The sequence below is a fragment of the Branchiostoma floridae genome, chromosome 12 (assembly GCF_000003815.2).
Source record: "Branchiostoma floridae strain S238N-H82 chromosome 12, Bfl_VNyyK, whole genome shotgun sequence".
Classification (NCBI taxonomy): Eukaryota; Metazoa; Chordata; class Leptocardii; order Amphioxiformes; family Branchiostomatidae; genus Branchiostoma; species Branchiostoma floridae.
Window position 1 is genome coordinate 5,176,413 of NC_049990.1, and position 20,154 is coordinate 5,196,566.

Genomic DNA, 20,154 nt, shown 5'->3' on the forward strand with positions numbered 1-20,154 from the left:
GATGACAATTGTTCTCTAACCTTACTTGTTTTAGATCTTGGATTTGTAGTCTTGAGTGAAGCGCCACCTATCTACTTCTGATCGCAGCGATGCCTCCTTTCAATACTTCATTCTATCATTGTAATGCATCTGTATATCTTCCCGTTGATTCGCGAAGCACGTGTTACTTTGTTGAAAACCATAAACAAACGCGAAATGTAGTTCATTAGAAGAACGCCATCTACGAATACAGTTGGTATATATTTATGGGATAAGGTGCCATTCTAAGAATTCAGAAATTCTCTTTTGGCTAATTAACTGTGTATGTGTTGTTCTTGTCTTCCCATGCCATTCATATCAATGATCCCAATGACGCAATATTCTCCGTATAAATATATTTATTTGTACTGTCAAGCACATTTTATGTTGACAACAGTCCATGTCTATGTGTCATAATTTAGGTACGTTCTTCATTTGGCATGGATATCGTATAATGTGTATCTTATAACTCCCGCTTTTCCTGTTAGATTGCACTGCAATAAAAATGCAAATTGCACATAGAAACACATTTTCATTATCATATTACTGCCATCACCATAGAATAAGTAGATTCAATGTACATCATCCAAGTGATAAAGAAATTGTATGTCAGTACAACACAGGTCGATGGCCTAAAGTACTTATTACTTGTCATTGCTAACAAATAAAGTTGCAGCTCCTAAATGTATCATTACATGTATTTGTTATCTTGAAATCTGCATCTGCTAAATTCTAGGAAAGATTTCTCTGAAATCTCGTACCTAAAGGCTAATTGCAAGTACATGTAACAAAATGAAATAGCTCTTTATTTACATTATTTGGCCAAGCTTTATGCTTACATCAATGTTATTTACCAAATAAATCATGCAACATAACATTACACAATGTGCTACATTTGTCTACGATTAATCTCTTTACAAGTATAAAATGATTGGAAACCATCAGTTGTTGCTGTTACTTTCAGAAAGCTAAGAGTCTCTAAATACTACGTTGTGGAGGATGGCGCTATATTGGTCTACATCCTTTTATGAAAAGTTTCATGTCTAGGCTCTTTCTTAGGCCCACATTACACTTGTTCCTTGAGACTATATAAATACTATTAGTATTACACTTCGTAGTCTACTAATGTGTAGAATACAGATTCGCGTCCTCTTTACACTGACAGAAATTCTAGCATGACACCTGCTTTTCTCTGCCACGAAACTGATGTGATCCAATGTGAACTTGACAATTTATAGTAGTCTACGATGTGTAGTACCGCAGTTCAGATGACAAGTGTAATGTGGGCCACATAAGCACAGTCCTATCTTTACAGTGAAGGCATGATTGTCACATTAATTTGAGGCCAACTTTATCTTACAAAGGTTCCTTCGGTAAATCATAAGAACATTTTTCATCTCTTCTTGCCCCCAAATCCACAGATGAGAGGCATGAAAGAACTGGTGATGGTTGGCTTCTTCGGCCTGCCCGTCACCTCGTCAGGGAGGCAGAGGTAACAACGCTTACACACAGGCCGCATGTCGAACTCGAAAAACTTCGTTCTATGGGTAAATAAAACAAAAGGAAACCACCAATTTTACATTAGATATGTATTGTATCATCTCTCCTAGAGGAGTAGTCGACGCAGGTTAGCTGAATAAGAGATGAAGTCGCGAACAAACACCAATAAACACTACAGTATACTGCCAATACACCAATGCACCTAGTTCGAGAAGACCTTGGATTTGCGCATTATGATCGCACATGTGGTATTTTCATCATCAAAAGTAGAAGTAGCTTGGCATGCAATACTACATGATATGAGGCAAATAGGACATTCAATTAAAGGATGAGTACATATTTATAACTGTACGGTATACTCACTTTAAGGTAAACCTGATGTCACAGAACGGGCACGTGAAGCAGTCCTCGCACCATACTTTGTTGAACACTTTCACAGCTGAGAAACAATGATATTGAGATATAGTCAAACAGTCTTTATAATGCGGATTGTATCAAACTGTAGTATGATAATCAGCCTGTGGGTACTGTAGTTTATGCCAGTGGAGGTATGTCGCTAAAGCCTTAATATTAGTGACTGCAATAGATGTATGAAGTTTTTTTTGTACTGCCTGCTATTAAGCGTACATGTACCTGAGCATACGCATGCAGGACAAGCCCTGTACTATGCAAAGGTGACACTTGCTTCATGAAACAAACATTAAACTCACCATCTCCAGTGATTGGAACGTTGCAGTGGTAGCATCTGTCTGCGACTAGCTGAAATATACACATAATCACAGGTATGTCAGGCATTTGTCTTTGAATATGCAACATGCAAAATTTTCTGTATGGCATTATAATGATTGATTCTTAGATACCTGTAACGCCATGTTTATCTATTCTTTGTCCCTGTATTTCTGCTATTTCTGTATATATTGATTCATAATATATTGACTTAAGTGCATGTGTACATTGAAAAATGCAAGTGTCTCTTACCTCATCGTAATGTTTCTCGCAGTAGGGTACTCCCTCAAACTCGAAGTATGGCTGTCCCACAAGTTCAAATGGCAACGAGCACTTTCCACAAACGAAATGCTAGAAAACAATAACTAAAGGTTAGCTGAACGCATACGATCACTGCTGTACAGTTAAAGAAACGGTCAAATTATTATTGAAATACAAATATATGTTGCTATGTGTAAAGAATATGTATCACACGTTAAAGTTTTAGCTCATTTCTTTGTTATGATGTTGTATGTATGTGATTTACCTCTCGATGCCATCTCTTGCCTGCTCCTTCCACAAAGCTCTCAGTGAGAATGCGCCTGAAATATAACATTGAATCAAATCTTTACTAGCAGTCTGTGCATATTTCTTACATTTATGTAAATTCAAATGGGACATGTAGGATGTACACGCTTGTGTTATGATGTACAATTATACAGCGGTAATTCACAGATTCAATAAACCTTTGCTGAAACATGCACCAACAAAGATTCCTTTAATCTCACATTGAATGTATCATTAATAAATCACTAGTTCAATATTTCTAGTATTGTGGTACGTCGAGACACAATATTAGTAATGATTCCAATTGTTCCCTACCTGCAGGCATGGCACTTTTCAGGCTTTCTGACTTTGTCCATGTGATTGTGTCCACTTCGCCTCCAGAAGTCGAATGGGGATGAAAGTCTGCAATGAGAATAGGAATGTCATTACATGGGCTATATGGAAAGTAATTTGAGAACCACTAAGTGCACATTTAGGTTAATCTAAAACATGCCAATTTGTTATTGCTATTGAATCTGAGTAGTCACCCTAATGTTGAATTTCGTATGCCATGGCCACTCAGTGTTGACATGATGATGAAAAAGAACACTAGAAAAGAAGCAAGATTCTTCTTCCCAGTAAGTTAAACTTAATTTACCTTTTCTTTGACTTTGGGGATTCATACAGGAATGCATCTGTAACAAATATAGAAGACTTGGTTAGTTTTTAACATCGTTTGCTGCAGGCCTTCATAGTGGTCTTGATCGATGATGCTCTCACAACGATAGCCCTGTGTAGATTATCATGAGCAAAGCGATGCTTTGTTTACCACAAGTGTCTCCCTTGTTCCGAAATAAGGTATGGCAAATGTTTGTCTTACCTGGATCTTCTGCTCCGATTGGGGACGGTCGTGAGGGTTTCCTAAAAAAGGTAACGCTTCATGAGATGCTGCATGGGGATCTAAATACATAGATACCGGCAGTGGAAACGTGCATAACTTTATCTAAATACAAAGATGAACATCGAAAAAGGAGAGGAGGTGTAGTATAAAAATACATTGGCTTTACCTCCTTCGTCTCCATAGACTAGATTCACTTATTTGGAGGTCGAATTCCTTTGCTTGCTTCTTTCGCTGAGGTGAACGCTGAGACTTGCTAAAACAAACACAATAAATTATATCAAACAACAAACATCATCATAGGTACACAGATATTGTAGATGATACATTTTATCTATAGGTAGATGAATAGATAGATGGATACTAGATAGATAAATAAATATATTTGATTACCTTCGTTGGACTGGAACACTCAACTTGTTCTTCCGCTTTTTGACTAAGGACCGTGGATCGAAAGAGGCTGCCCTGTCCCTGATGATCCTGGGAGGGAAAGGCAGAGTAAGTCCGTGACACATGGAACATGGATTCAATCTTGTTGTACGAGTAGACCATCCTTACAGTGTACAAATATGTGCTATAGCATTCAATGAAAAACGCGATATATAATCCAGGAATAGTTATTTACACATTCACTCCAGTTTTGTATCTGTATTTACGGACGGTCCTGTACGTTTGTTGTGTCCAGAAGGTACTTGTGAAAAGACATGTATAAACAGCATAGGTGAATACTACTAGCAATATAGGGAATATATTAATGTCTTTTGATTCTTGATGTGGTAGGTACTTAGAAAAGCAGTGGGTCGTTCCCAACCTGTATCAATACAGTGATAGCGACCATGGCATACGCCATGTGATCTGTAATGCGTCTTATTGCCCACTATGACCCCCCCTCCCCAAGATTCAAACGATCCTACCACGGTTGATGATCCGGTGATGACGTCGATGACGTCAGTCGGTGTAGATCCTTGCAGGAGTCTTCAAGAGCCTTCAGAGATCTGTTCAGGTCCTCCCGTGACGTGGTGAGGTCATCGACCTCCTGCTGCTGCCGTTTCTTGTAGTAGTGAGGCATGGAGCTGGTCTTGATGGTGCCGGCGGATGTAGGGTGCTCGGTGACCCGCGGAAGGCTGGCGTGCCTGGTCGGTACGAAGTCGGATACGGGCCTGTCGATCCTGGATCTACAAATGTAGAAACATGGGAGATTGAGATTGTATTTTCTTCTAACATCTTTGACTTTATTTGAATTCCACAGGTACAATGTGGACACTATAGCTAGACAACTGATATTGTGAGCTATAGAACTGTAGTTATTTAGATGCCATACTTTGTACCTCGTACAGTTGTTGTGCAATAAAGTTATATACTCAATTTCATGTGATCACATAACAAAATATCTGGATTTGTTTCAACATATCATTCTTAATGAGTTTTCGTTGTCTTCTAACAACACAGCCAGCAAATCCCGTATAAATGATATAATAGTAATGATATCTAATCGTTTCTTTTAACCTTTTAAGTTCCTCCTAGACAAGTGTTCCTTTATCTTGAAGAGAAAACCTGTTCCTGTAAAGCAAGTTACCACCAGTGGACCAGCTTCAAGCTGGGATATGCTTGTACTGTGTGATCCAAGGGCTTTATAAACGGATATTAGCACCACTCTATTCATCATATGATGTAGGAAGAACTTAACTGAATGTAACTGTTCCCACAACATCAGTGTCAGTATGAACCAAAAAGGTATGATAAGGGCCTCTGAATGTAATGATCGAATATGAGTACATACGCATAGTTCGATGCAGCCCGTTGATGTGCCACCATGGACCGTGTCTTCTCCTTGACGGTCGCGGCTCGCAGTGCGTACAGCAGCCGAGAGATTTCCTTATGTTCCTCGTCCATGGTCAGCACTCTCCCGTTAGTCGGTGTGATGCAGTCCTCCTCGTCTGAGCCAGTGGAAGTGACGTGGTTGTTTGGGGAGGTGTAGGGAGCATTGCCGATTGTGGCTTCCGGCGTGAGAACGTGGTAGACCCTTTTCTGGTCTTGTTGGTGGTGGTATCTGTGTCTTCTTCCTGACATCTTCTGTTTCTTTAGTTGTTCAGCTAGATGATGGACGTCTTGATGCTCATCAACCATATCTTTCACAGTTATCTGAAATATGAACACAGATGGTTTAACACTGGTGTCTATAGAATGTAACTGTCAGTAACAGTATTGGAGAAAAAGGTAGTCTCAGAACCAAGAGGCCCAGTGTTCAAAGCACATGACATGCCTCTGGAGTTTGTGCCCCTTGGAAAGACACATGACTTTCCTCACTCCTCATAGGTGTGAAAATTGGTACCTGCAGTTGGCGAGATAAAAGTCGATAGAAGGAGAGGGATGGGCTTTGTCGTTCAATACCTTACCCTGGTAACAACCCACTGCCTCTACGGCCTAAAAAAGGCTGAGACTACCTTTACCTAACTTTTCATTCTTGCTTCACTCGCCTACTACTAGTGCTAGTACTTGTAATCAAATTATTTAGAACGTATACCTTTATCATCCTGGCTCACCTGCACTTAGTTTTTGAGAGCAGAAACGTACAATAAAGGTCTTCGTCATTGTATGAAATGAATAGGAACGTTGCAGTGTCCAGACTACTAGGCTAAGCTTTCCCTATAATTGGAAATGCAGGATGTGCGTCTATCCTTGCAAATCGGAAGGTAATTCAAACAGCAGGACGTTCGTTGTTCTTTTTCCCCCCAGATCATTGTCTTCTCATCACAGGATGTTGATTGTGTAATCCTAGACAGTCTACCTGTACCATTTTTCAAACTTTTCGTGATGAGTGTCATATTGTGTTCTCCGAAGACGCATAGAACTACTCGGTCGAACGGACATATAGTAGTCAACTTTTCGTGGACAAGAGCCCTCCTTGCAGAAATTTAAACTAGACATTATGTATACCATAACATAACATCAATGCGTTGTGTGTTATTCAGAGGGGAGCAGAGAGAGGGAAAGTTAATGTGTTACCTTGTAATCTCTTGTATGTTACCCTGCTGTACATGTAACGTGTGTTCTTACAATGTAATACTAGTTTCTATATTAGTATCCATATTACCTGTATAACATGTATTAAATCCGCTCGCTGACTCCCAATTTATAAACTGTTCCAACTTACATAGAGGTCAGGGGTCAGTCGGCGGTCGCCATCTTTATTCAGAAAACCGGTGGTGCAGGTAACGACTGCCAAAAGGTGCTGTTTACATAGCCTTCTGCCCGCGCCTTTTGTACGAAACTACCACAACGATGCGCTAATAACACGGAGTTACTATATCTTTATAATTGAATGACAAAAAAATTTCGAAAAAAAATTATACAACTTTATCAGTAACGTTCCACTGAAAGGAGATGTGCGCTGTAGACTGATAAGTGTGTTTTGGTATTGTGCCAAGTGGCACAGAAGGCATGTCAGAATGCGAACTGACAGGGATGTTCCATACCACCCTTAGGCGAGGCCTAATCTAAGCTGGACGCGTGCCACATTGTACCAGTGTGTTCCAGTCATGCCTTAAACCTTCCTTTCCCTTGACATAAGTTCGATATTCGACTCAACGAAAGCCAATAATTGATATCGATAAACGATAACGAGTTTGTTATTCAATAACAAATGTTACAGCTAATGTTATTCGCCGTACACAAATGTTAGAGTGAGACATGTTCTGTCTTGTTCAGGTGTCAGATTAAGCAGAAACCACAACAAAGGTGGGGTCTTCCTGACGATCCATGACTTCTGCCCAGCCGAAAACCGCTAAAGCTTCCTAGAAACCGTGTGACAGGGCCTGGGTTACAAACGGATGTACAAGATAAAGATCTTCTAATAGATTGCAGGTGTTCTTCGGTCATGTTCAACACCGCTACATTTCGTGTTATGACCATTTTCTTGACACGTTTTCTGTTGTATTCTGTAATACTTCTATTTCACACTGCATCCCCTACGAAAAATATTTGTTTCGGGTTTATAAGGAATTAGCATTACCCCTAGCCTCTCTTTCTGAAAAAGGACATTTTAGACAGACCAACCCGGAACAGATATAGACGTTAGATGACCTTCTCTTCATACGGAAATAGGAAAGAGTTTTGAGATTTGTATTTATCCTTACAAAACCTACCTTGTTCTATGAGCCAAAAATCACCCCTTTGATACGAAAAGTAACCGATAGATCATCATATGTACTGTATGGGACGCCGCACCTTCAGCCCACCTATATGTGTGACGTGGTTTAGTTTTACGATGTAGGTGCGAACTTACACGTAGACATTAGCTGGCGATTTTAAAGACAAGAAACCTACTTATTTTTTTTTTACATGGGGCGAACTCGTAAAAAAACGTACGTCAATGCATATACAGTGATGTCAACCAATATGGGTCACTCGGTGGTGAATCATTATTGACACCTTGTCCAATTTATGTTAATCTACATAGTTCATTTGAAACTAGAAGTTGAAACACTTTATCAAACGTTGAGGTATAAACGATGATAACCCATAAAAAAGTATGCGCACGCTTTTGTGTTTCAGCAACAAGCTATTGAATTACCGATCATGAGTAACATGAACAACTGCTTAACACGTAGAAACAACTATAATCCCATCAACCGCGTCGGTCAACTGAATGCCTGATAATTACAGACCATGTGGCATTCTTTTGACCCCTCTGCCTCAAAGCGGTAAAACTACACCAGGCTGTGGGAAGGTAGGGAGGGGGGAGGGGGAGATTGTGTTTTACTTCATATATGAACCACCTGTACAGCAAAAATATACGCTAAATATTGTAGAATATCTTGTGAACTATATGGGTACTTGTTACACTGATATAATCTCTAGGCAGATCTTGCTGTGGCATACGATGGTATCGTAAGCTTGGGTAGGAGTTTAGCAATATAACTTCTCTACCGGGTAAACTCCTTCCCAAGCTTACCATTACTGTCTTATGCCACATCAAGATCTACCTGGAAATTGACAATCACACTGCACAACACGTTTAATGCCCAATAACGCTATACCAATGGAAGTTCATATCAGATACTGTATATACAGTGAAACTACAGATACAGGTGTCTATATATAGGTATGTACACTTCGCTGGCTAGGATAAGTATCATGACTTAAAAGCTTTATCCACACCGACGGCGATTCTACAAAGAAAGAGTTGTAAACTCACCTTGGTCTATTAGACTGGCAAAACGAGGGTGATCCTTACACTGAAATCCTGAACAAAATGTGGGTCTATTTCTCCACCTGCTGAATTTTTGTCGCTGACTGTTTTGTGTATACAAGTGAGTCAAACAGCCGGTTGCACAACTTCCGGGGACCTACCTTTTACCTAAACAAGTGTGCCAATGACACGCAGTGACATCTGTCTATGCAATACCAGGAAATGTTTGCTATGAGTTACTGAAATGATCTTAACACCTATAGACAGTACTCACCCACGCTCAAACCGCCCGCTGGGTGCCGTACAGCTTTACTTGAAGTTTGCACAATAGGCAGGTAGACCGTGAACACTTGCGGGGACCTCCTTTCGTGAGTGCTGTCCTCCACTTCCGGTCGTGTTCGTCCGTGACTCGCACGCCCAGGAAGTGATCTTACTAATCATCGCTCAATGCCTGTCAATCAAAAACTTACCTCATGGAAAATTTTATGAGTTATATATGAGGGCCTCTTCCTGTGTATTTCTTGGTAATAGATACGTAAGAATTGTCAAAATGGAACATGTCATCATATGTGTGTCAAGACGGTCAGTTTTTCCATGTAACAGCATTTGTACAGGTATATTTAAGTCAAAGTATCTGCACACATATAAATCGTTCAACAACTATGACGTCTACGAAATAAAGATGTAACTTAAATGGAAATAAGAAATTTTGTTATCTGAATATTGCTATAAGGTACCGCACATTTCATTACTCCTGTATAACCCATTATTATAATCTTCACAACTTATTCTCTAATTTAATTTTGTCAAAATGGAACATGACATCATATGTTTGTTATGGCGGTCACTTTTTCCCATGTTTATATTGCAGGTGTAAATATGTACATACAGGTGCAAATGTCAATCGTTGAATAGCCGTTGGCCTTTTCCTATGACGTGTAATTCATCTCATTAATATGTAAATGTGATCCTTTATTACCTCACATCTCACCTACTTAAGTAATTTAAGGTTTAATTGAAGGGCGTTCTTGATAGGTGCATAACTGTGGTTAGCGGCACCTGTTAGAAATATTGCCCATAGCTATATATAGGTCCATATGTTTGTTAAGAGGCGGTTACTTTTTCCCATGTCTATATTACTAGTGTAATATGTACAAACAGGTGCAAATATCAATCGTTGAATAAAAGTTGGCTTTCTATGTTTACGTGGAGGGCGTTCTTAATAGATGCATAACTGTTAGTTAGCAGCACCTTTTAGAGATATTGCCCATAACAAAAGTCCCCGGAAAATGGTAAATGAAGCGTAAGTCCTTGTCAACATCTTGTAAGATTTATAGTCTTTAAACAGTAAAGAAGTGCAATACAATCGATAGATCTTGAATAAAAAATGTCACCCACGTGTAAGTAGAAAACGCGAAGTATATGATATACGAAAGCGTCCCTTTTTTCAGTATGTAGGGCGACTTGTAGTACAGGTTAGGATTGTGTAATTCATAAGATCAGACTGGTGTTGTACTGCGTCATATTGTTTACTTTGATACGTGTAGGTAAATATCTGGGTCAAAGGTCGAATCCATTTACCGGAACTATGTTTTGAATAAACGACGAAAATTCAGGACAGATCCCCTCAGTACTCAGTACTATCTGTGAAATGGTCTGGATTGAAGTGTGCCTTATGATTATATATTTATCTTTTGATACCAGATTAAGTTGCTCAGGACACTTGTGCTCTATATGAGCTTAGTTATAATGCTGTTAACCCATTGTTTTTAGCTTAACGATCTTTATATAATTAGGTTCGAAAGGATAATGGATCCATTTTTCAAGGCGACATTTTAATCCTAGAATCCTTGGTAGTTTCTTTATTTATAGTATCATGTGCATGTTTTTTGGTGGCGTATGCTAGTGCTTCAATATCCTACTCCTTTGATACCTTAATATATCCTTAAGTACATTTATATATCATTGCCAACAATTTGGCATTTAGTTATGAATATTTAGGATCGTCCTCACCACCCAGGGATAGCTATTTGAACTTTCACATAGAAAGTATAAAGGGTGCGGCACAGCACACAGGTCAGGTAGGTTGAACAGATTAACAAACAAGTTATGTAAAGAAACCTGACATCTGAAGTATTTGAATAATGGGGGCGGTGCTTAAAGCTAACTGATATTTTTGGCGGCTCGCCAGACGCAAACTGTTGATAGAAGCTGCGCCTCCTTGCGATTTCGTAACAGATGTTTGAGAGTGCCTGGGACCTTGGCCGGATTATAGTAATAGCAGCAATAGATATCCCTCCGTCTCATGAGATGATGGTAGCACTCATGGTGTGATTGTCGTTGGTCTCGTCTTACGAGATTGTCAGTCCAATCCTTTCATGGCAGTCAGGTATGGTACTGTTTGGGCGTTAAAAAAGGTAGTCAGTGTTTGAGGGTTGCTGTCTCAACAAAGGCATTGTACAGTGGGAGAATTTCAATGGATGTTTTAAGAGTCTTTGTTTATAGTTGCGTTGGTGGCGTTGTGAAAGGCACCTTACACAACCATTCTCACTCCACCCAGGTAGGTGTAAATGAGCACCTGACTTTGTTTGGGGAGGTAAGAGGTCCAGCTCTCTAATGCCAAAACATAGTGGATAGTATGCAATTGCGCTCACGGCTTCAAAGGGCTATGGGTACTTACCGATCAGTGAAATGCATTGAAAAAAGGATTATGCTTCCTATTGAAATACATTACCCCTTCAGAGTCAAGAAAAACGTATGAAGACAAAGAGCAGGCATTTCCAAGAGATTAAATGTTTCAAGAGTTTTATTTCAATTTAACGTCCAGCAGATACGTAGACAAGCATACAGTATAGATAGTACAGCAAGCGTCACTGATTATTAATCTACCATAACGTAACGACACATTTTGCAGATAGCCCATCTATTCGTTAAAGTAAAATTTAAGGTTGATGTGGACATTGACGTATCGTGTGGCTTATTTTCTACATTAACTTGGAATCCGGGCTGTTTTCAGGGTTTACACAGGCATGCACGTCGGCACCAAGGCCAGCATTCTCCGAGGAAAGTTTGCCTCAGAACTACAGTGAAGATTGTTATATAGAACTCAGGCAGGCAAAATCCCCCGGATGGCCTCAGTTGGCCAGGTGGGGACATACGCTGTCAGTACCGAGGAAACGAAATCTTCAGCCCCGGCAAAGACTGATGACCAGGTTACATCTACATATCCATCTGTGATACTACAGCGACACGTGTGACATTTTACAATGATTTTCTACTCAGATAACTCGTGAAATACAAGATAGGGTAGCATCTTTATTAAATAAACACTATTAAGTGGCTGCGTCTTGATAGTCGTGGATATGAAAATTTCGGGCTTCTCTTGGAATTAAGGCCGATGTTAGTGTTGGTGTTCATTACAATGTTTTAAGACGTTTTATGAATGTCGTTGCATTCTGGAAGACGCAGGGAGCTGTGGGTAACTCGGGGCAAAACATCATCATTACCATGACAACGCCTAGGAGGCGCATGCGTGTTGTACGTGAGCCGGTCTTTGTTGCCATGGTACGATTTTGCTTGCTCGCTTGCACACATGTGCACACATGGTTCACATCGTCTCCCGGCTGGCACTGATGTCCATAAAAGGTCTATGGATGTAACTTAATGCATAATTCATTTTCAGCAACTTATGATTAGTTGACATTAGAAGAGAAGGGGGACGAACAATGTCTCTTTTCGACAATTATAAGACCTCACAATGTGCTGTCCAGCCAATATGATAATTCAGTACCGTACATATCTTTATGGATACCTTTTTTTTCAATTTCGTATCGCCAATTTTGCATTTTCGTATTATCAAGGAAACATAAAAAAAACAATTGATGAGTTTCACTTTTGTTTCAATTTATTAGCTGCCTACCAAAAGAAAATTATTCACCTGTTAATTGCAGATTACAAAGTGAAGGCAGTAGGGGCAAACAATAATTTTAAAGAAATTATAATTCAATGCAATTTACATACAACCATGAAAGCAGCCCTCGTCTACAACGTAATCCATGTACATTGGTAGTTTTTATGACAACTTAATAGTTACTTTTCTTTCACCAAGGCTTGTTATACGTACATTTCACCGAGATATTTTCATAACATTGAATTGACAGAACTATGTCTTTCAATAACTTCTTATTTTTGTGGAGAACATTCGTCGTCATGGTGACATGGTTCTTTGATTATTGTTTGAACAGAATACATTCTTAAATAAATTATTGGGAAATATATCATAAACCACAAAGCACACCTTGTTATATATACTATATACGTCAAAAGTTGCAAGTTTCGTAGTTGAAGCAATATATTTATCTCTTCATCGTAAAGATAGTCATAATTGACAGTTACGTCTATTTCTTATTAATAAGGACTATTGCTTGTGTGCTCTTTGTCAAGAACAGTGTCCTATGCCATCTTATAAAGCAACAGATCAATGAATTGGTGATATTGTTATCAATCTGGATATATCTATCTCTTACCATGAGATAAGCTTAATATTTTTCAAACTATGCCTTATTGCCCTGCACTTACATTTAGGTAGAAGCAAATTTGTTTATATAGTGTCTATTAATACGATACGTATTTAGTTACACCTCTCAATACTTCGACTTGGACAGTAAATTGACAAGAACAATGGCATTTCTTTCACCAAACATACAAATAAATAATTATAAGAATACACTTTTCCAAGTCATACTTATGGCATGGCCTTGGCCACAACATTTTTCTTTTTTTTTTAATCTTCATGACCAATATTGAATGGTTTTCTAATAACCATGCATATATTCAACATTGATCTTCTAAGCTCATGTCCTATACATAGCAAAGTATATGGTCTTGTAATTGTTTTCTGCAATAACTAAGCTTGTCTACATTTCTTTAAACGGTTACATTTGAACGTGTATATTTACTCTTTAACGATTTATTTTATTTATTTTACGATAATGTAATACGTACGTGTATGTGGGACCGCGTGGCACGATCGGGAGCGCGTTGGTCTCAGGCCCGAGAGGTCCCGGGTTCAAATCCGCTTGCCGTGTCACCGATCTTGTGCCCTTGGGAAAGGCACTTTACACGACTTTCCTCACCTAACTCAGGTGTAAATGAGTACATAGCTGCGGCTAGTGGCAGTGACAGGCCTTTGTTGTGGTGACAGGCCATAGGGGCATGTTCGGGCATGACGCACCCGCCATGACACACGAGTCAGGGGTAGGAGGAACCCCTTGCATCCTTGGTCGGAAGTCCTCCTAGGAGACGGAAACTCCAAAAATAAACCTGCATCTGCTGGGGCCGTCTTACGTGGCAAACAGTTCTGTCCCTGTAGGATTTAGTGCGCCAGTAGACGAGAGGGTGGAGAAGGGAGTGCACACCCCTCCTTCACTTTAAAAAGTCACGTGCAGGCCAGGCAGACTGGTCGTCTAAGCAACCTTGTGTGCCTACCATTGATCTTCGGATACGAAGAAACAGCCATCAATACGTACGTGTTGTCGAAAACACCACAACGACAAAGACGTGGCAGAATTGTACATTAACAAAAGCTAACATGACGGTGTTATAATAGCACATACTATATATCACTGGCTCATCCTCGTACTACTGCCTCTTGTCATATAGTAAAGTTCACAAAAACACAACAAAAATATTACTCACTCCTAACGTTTCGATGTTTGTCAGACACCAACATTAGGGTTAGAATGACTGGATCTGCTTTTCCTGACTACTCATAGCCGATGTAGGTGGCGCTGCAGCAGCGAGAATGACATCCCAAACGTGGCTCAGTTTGTATCCCCCTCATTCTCATTGCTGCAGCGCCACCTACATCGGCTGTAAGTAGCAGCGAGAGAAAGATCCAGCTATTCTAACCCTGATGATGGTGTCTGACAGACATCGAAATGTTGGGAGTGAGTAATATTTTCGATCTGTTTGAAGAACTTTACTATATAAGTATTTACCAAGCTGATGACTCTATTTACGGTTGCCTCTTGTCATGTTTACCTCCTCCCCATGGTGAATCCCCATTTTGAGTCCACTTCATTCCCCGGAAACGCCCGACAGCACTTCTTGCACATCGGTCGGTCGTCGAGCTCGTAGAACTTTTGACTGCAAAAGTAGTAGAGTGAAGAACTTTTTTTTTTCTTTGAGTAAAAGTTAGTTCATATGTTTAGGTACAATAACCCATTTATAGAGACGAGAGACGACATGCAACTTTTGATTCATTGCTCGCGACATCACGTTTTCGTTTTCTATCTACATAAAGCGACAAAAAAGGGAATGTATCATTTTACAATCATAAAGAAGCAAAAAGTCAAAAAAGGACATAATATGTCCTTGTGGTAAATTCTTGATAATGTATCTGTAAGCTGCATTTTTATGACCTGTACTTAGATATGTGAATCTAAAATGCTGTGTAATGCACAGTGACTGACTGTAGACAACACGTTAACGCTCATCAACGAAACGAAACTTACCCTCGCTTGAATCTGCGATGGCAACAACAGCAGGCAAAATGTCCTTCGTGGAACACTTTGTTGAATGCACCAACGACTAAAACAGAAACAGAAAATAGATTGAAGCTTTGTCAATGAGTTCTCTCTGTGTTAACTCACATCTTACATGTTATATTCTATTTCTAGCAAGTCAACAAAATTGTGAGTAGTTAGAAGAAACGCGGTGTACATGTACACCAGATAAATCAACGAGAAAGCATTGATTGGAGTAATTGATTTTTGACCATAACTGTGGCAATATCCTTTGTAACACATTGTAATAGAATCACGCATATTCGCTACTACAAACTATTGTATATAATAGTGTTGATATAAGTTTTCTTACCTTGTCCTCTGATGGGTTTGTTGCAATAGAAGCACATGAACACATCTCCGCCCTCCTGTTATGAAAAGAATATCAATAAGCAACTATTTCCTCCATTTCATAAAGCTAAAGCCTGGCAACTTAGTACTTTTAATATGCTGATACAAGATGATGGATTTAGTAGATTTTTATAGATTTTATCATCATACCATCCTTTTGGTTGAGGCATGTGCTATTGATTATTATATGAAATTTATTATGCATTTAAGAATGGCATGGTTTCCATTCCTTGTGTTCCAAATTGCAGTAAAATACCCTTCTTCATAGTAAAATCCTACCGACACAAATAAACTTTGTTTGAACCTTTCTTTATTAATGAAAGCTCAAATCGGCCTGCAGGCCGCTTTTTATTAAAGTCATGAGGGAAGAGGCACGGGTCAGACAAAGTATACAACGGAGATGCAGTTTACATCGTATCTTTCAAGAATATATCATGAGGAAACGGCCTTACCACTTGTCTAGTTTGACGGACCATCGACATGGTGAACCCAGAAGTGTCAGATGTCGCGGAGAATGGGGTGTGCGGGGTGACCTCGCCTCCCCAAGTATAATGGGTGGACGTAGACACTGAAGAAGACATCGGCATAGTCTTACAACATTTATAACTATTTCACATCATCTTAAATAACGTTAGAACATGTTTCCTAACATGAATTCGGTCTCGTTGGTTTTGAGTATACCATGAGCTTTGCTTGCATGGTCATGGAAAGTGAAAATGTTGATTTTAACAATATGAAATCTACCATATCACTTCGTGTCACGTATTTCTGAGTGACACAAATTCAACCAAAACACGGACAGAGCTATGAGGTTGACATTGCCGAAAGGTCGCAATAAAACTTAAAGGAATTGATCATGCGCGAAGGTCAAAGTGAGCAATCCTTAGTAAATAAAACCCAGGAGGGTAAAACAGTTCTAGGGAACACACTTTTGGAAAGTGGCCGGAAACGATATGCAAATGTGTTGATGTTTTCCATGTACTAATGCATGTGTCAATGTGAATGGCAAATGGCAACATCAGATATCGATCAGTGTAACTATTCTATAACGTTTGTATTTCATAATATATTCGTGTTACAAATGTGCGATAAAAAGAAGTGTACTCACTGGCGCTCGCTGGAGTCCCAGGGGTCGGTGGAGGCAAATACTGCATCCTTGATGATTGTGATTGCATTGTGCCCATCCTAAATTAAAGACATTTGAGATTTTAGTAACATCTTAGATGTGTTACATCATCTAAACCATTAGCACATAAAGCTATAAAGGAAAAAATTCAATTACAATTTCAGTCTACCAATTTCTATTACTTTAAGGTCGCCATCAAAATGCCAAAAGTCTATGTTGATGTTTAGATACTCACTCCACTTTCCTGACCGACAAGGCTGGACTTGTTGGGGCTGTAAGAATAAATCATTCACCTTGAATAACTCTGCATGGAAGTTTCATACACAAGTTTCAAATATTGCTAAAATAGAAAGCAATGAGCAATGCGTCAATCAATGCGTGACGCCGTCAACGATACGAGATATATTTTTGTAAGTGTTGATGCCTGTAAACGTTGGTACTAGTGTTGTAGATAAGGTCTAGTACAGCGAATACTCACTTGAAGGTTCTGGACTTCGTGACGACATGGTCCGAACTTTCCTACAGGGGGAACACAAAAACCGTCATTATTTTCCTGATAATCATAACGTCACGGAAGACCACATATATGACCTCAGCCACTCCCGAAGCCCATACTACCAGTCGCAAGAGTACCCATGCATGAAGTATGCATCGGAAGGTATAGAAAGACCTGTTTCTTTGACCAGACATAGCAGAGAAAAAAAAAACAAAGATGCTGAAGAGAAAGAGCTCCTTTCAGTCCGTTGTCAACAAAATAGACCAGCTGTCAATATTTGAATAGTAAAATTACATCAAAGCTCACCAGCGCCCACTGATTACGTATCATGTAGTATTGCACTGAGCCTTGATTTAAATAAATTTTGAACTCTCTATATTACTTCCTATACCAGCGATAATGTCAGTACTAGTATCACTGCTGACGATTACCTTCACTGCAGCAGCTTTAGCTATAAGTAGATGCGAGAAAATAAAAACCGAATGCTGAATTTTTTGTTGTAGGATCGTGTAAAATAATTATGATTATTCTTGTTACACAATCTGTGGAGTCCATTCAGGCTCAGATACAAGTAGCTTAGACATCACCGAAACGATGGGCAGGTGGTAGCTCTCTAAATTGCTTTACAATTTCACAGTTTTCCTTTTCCTTTCCAAAATGCATAAGTTCTACAATGTACTTACAGGTGCATGGAAGAGTACTACTTAAAGTGTTGTATCGTTTTGATTCATCTAAAACACATGGCTACTTTTGCAAGGTAACCAAATATCTTAGCTAAATTGTTTATTTTATCTTGGTCCCAGACTTAAAAAAGTGCAAAGCCGGTTAAACGGATCATATAGCAGTTAGATGGTGTGTGTAAACTCTATATGAGTTATGATTCCGTAGTGAATGATGTTGGCTGGTAGTTGGCTGTAGTCTGTTATATGTGGGATGAGTGGTAACTTGTAAGGACGGGCTGTGGATTGCAGACAAGTTCAAGCGGATAACAAGAGACAATGGCTATGTACTGATGCGGCGATGATTATCATGAGTATTAGATATATTCATCTTGTAGCCGACTATGCAACAACAGCTGTTCCACTGGCCTTTATTAGCAGGTTATTTGTTTGTGGGATAATTCTGTGTGGTTTTTAAGCACTGGCGAAGTGCCATCTCGTTTTATAATGGGGGAACAAGCAGACATAGGTTTTCTAGAGGTCCATGGTCTCTGATGCACGTGTAGCTGACAGATGTTGTAGCCCATGGGGAAAATGTGAGTATATGGAACTTAGACTAAAGTCTATCAGTGCTTTGTTAGTTACACAAACCATGGTTTAAGGCCTGTATGAAGGAAAGTTGCGCTGGTATCATGATTTTAGCAGTGGAGAGCGTCCTGACCCAGGGCTGAAGGCAAACCAGATACCATAGCTCTAGTATCTAATCTACCACCGACGGGCACCAAAAACAAAACATAGGAAAAACATTATATCTTTGTGATCTGTTTAACTTCCCACCTTATTGAGGTATTCTGTTCGTCAGTCACTTTGCTATAAAAGAGAGAAACTTCGTGAAAAGTGTGCATCCTGTGAGAAAAGAATGACATGGCTAGTCTGATCTTGAATGAATGAAGGATTCGTTGTTCTTCGTGTTGAGAAAAGACGGAGACACATACAAACACACACATATCAAGCTATAGCAGTAGCTCGGAAGATAATACTTCAAGAATAAGAGTGAGAACTCAGTACAGAGTACAGAGATACAGACAATTATAGACTGGATAACACTACAGACATAACAAAACACGGTGGTGATTGTAATGGTTTGTCCATGAAGCAAACGTGACAAAAAGCCAGGTACATGTACTTACGGTAAGCACATCTCATGACAGGGCTTCCCGTTGAGTAAAACCATTTTGTCGTCCGGATGAAACTTGATGTGACAGCCAACGCAAGTACTCGCGGGCTTCTCAGTTGGGCTATTCCTGTGAGTAGAATAAAGACCATCACATTGATTGTGTCTGTTCTTCCAAAACAGGTCTAGAGACCACAACAGTGCCAATTCATGTCATGCAACTCGTATAAGCTTCAATATTTCAGCGTCTCCCCGAAACGCCTCACAACTTTCTTTTTCGCCATGATTCGCACCATCATATGTAACAGTGTACAACATAAAACAATATCACATCATCGTAATTATCATTCAACTACAAACCAGCCAATTATCCAAACATGTCATGATAGAAACCAACCGTTATCATCAACCAGATCACGCTCAAAACTATCTACCATCATCATCATCATCCAATCATACTCAAAGTGAGACCTGCAGTACTGCATGTCTCGTACATGCATGTCTCGTGGCAGGGGCTGCCCCGGTAGGTGCCCATCTTGACATCATCATGACATTAGACCAAGTCAGGATCCAAACTATCAAACCACATCATCTCATCTAACAACTATATTGGGGTTATGACGTGCAGTACTTACGGCATGCACGTCTCATGGCAGGGGCTGCCTCGGTAGGTCCCCATCTTGTCGTGCGGCCCAAAAGGTCGCTTGCAACTGACGCAGATGGTGGCGTTCATGGATCGATCAGATCTTATTGCAGAGAAAACAGCATCAGTACAATATAGGCAATGGCTATCAGCATATATAGCCTTATTGCAAAACAATTAAATGCATGGGATTGAAATTGCTCTATAAGCCACTGAGTAGTTTCAAACAATACTATATACATTTACAGTTTCTGCTGTATTGGCAGTTTTGTATAGTCTTT

General features: G+C 39.6%; 2 protein-coding genes across 3 annotated transcripts; both read right to left on the bottom strand.

Annotated features, from left to right (window-relative positions):
- Window positions 1–359: 359 nt before the first annotated feature.
- On the bottom strand, window positions 360–9,254 carry LOC118428234 (paxillin-like). Its single transcript, XM_035838241.1, has 13 exons — window positions 9,133–9,254; window positions 5,448–5,809; window positions 4,585–4,842; window positions 4,061–4,147; window positions 3,837–3,923; window positions 3,650–3,690; window positions 3,428–3,464; window positions 3,106–3,192; window positions 2,771–2,825; window positions 2,497–2,595; window positions 2,229–2,277; window positions 1,882–1,957; window positions 360–1,559 (listed from the first exon to the last, which is right to left on the bottom strand). The coding sequence occupies exons 2-13, from the start codon at window positions 5,792–5,794 to the stop codon at window positions 1,412–1,414; spliced, it is 1,371 nt and encodes a 456-aa protein (XP_035694134.1). The 5' UTR covers window positions 5,795–5,809; window positions 9,133–9,254; the 3' UTR covers window positions 360–1,411.
- A 5,425-nt stretch (window positions 9,255–14,679) lies between these two features.
- LOC118428297 (transforming growth factor beta-1-induced transcript 1 protein-like) lies at window positions 14,680–19,980 on the bottom strand. Of its 2 annotated transcripts, XM_035838322.1 has the most exons (10): window positions 19,866–19,980; window positions 19,247–19,360; window positions 18,894–18,926; window positions 17,380–17,420; window positions 17,137–17,173; window positions 16,884–16,960; window positions 16,228–16,343; window positions 15,738–15,792; window positions 15,374–15,449; window positions 14,680–15,005 (listed from the first exon to the last, which is right to left on the bottom strand). In XM_035838322.1, the coding sequence occupies exons 1-10, from the start codon at window positions 19,961–19,963 to the stop codon at window positions 14,897–14,899; spliced, it is 756 nt and encodes a 251-aa protein (XP_035694215.1). In that variant the 5' UTR covers window positions 19,964–19,980; the 3' UTR covers window positions 14,680–14,896. The 2 variants fall into 2 exon arrangements, with proteins under 2 accessions (XP_035694215.1, XP_035694216.1); XM_035838323.1 differs by lacking the exon at window positions 18,894–18,926 and having other exon boundaries at window positions 14,683–15,005.
- Between the last annotated feature and the right edge of the window lie 174 nt (window positions 19,981–20,154).

Excerpts from the sequence above, each read along its gene's own strand:
- LOC118428234 (XM_035838241.1), bottom strand. The coding sequence starts at position 5,794 with ATGGTTGATGAGCATCAAGACGTCCATCATCTAGCTGAACAACTAAAG. Across the intron at positions 3,691-3,836 it reads AGTCTATGGAGACGAAGGAG|GAAACCCTCACGACCGTCCC; the intron begins GTAAAGCCAATG and ends TACCTTTTTTAG. Across the intron at positions 1,560-1,881 it reads GACATCAGGTTTACCTTAAA|AACGAAGTTTTTCGAGTTCG; the intron begins GTGAGTATACCG and ends ATTTACCCATAG.
- LOC118428297 (XM_035838322.1), bottom strand. The coding sequence starts at position 19,963 with ATGAACGCCACCATCTGCGTCAGTTGCAAGCGACCTTTTGGGCCGCAC. Across the intron at positions 19,361-19,865 it reads TGCCATGAGACGTGCATGCC|GAATAGCCCAACTGAGAAGC; the intron begins GTAAGTACTGCA and ends TTCTACTCACAG. Across the intron at positions 17,421-18,893 it reads GAACAGAATACCTCAATAAG|GAAAGTTCGGACCATGTCGT; the intron begins GTGGGAAGTTAA and ends TTCCCCCTGTAG.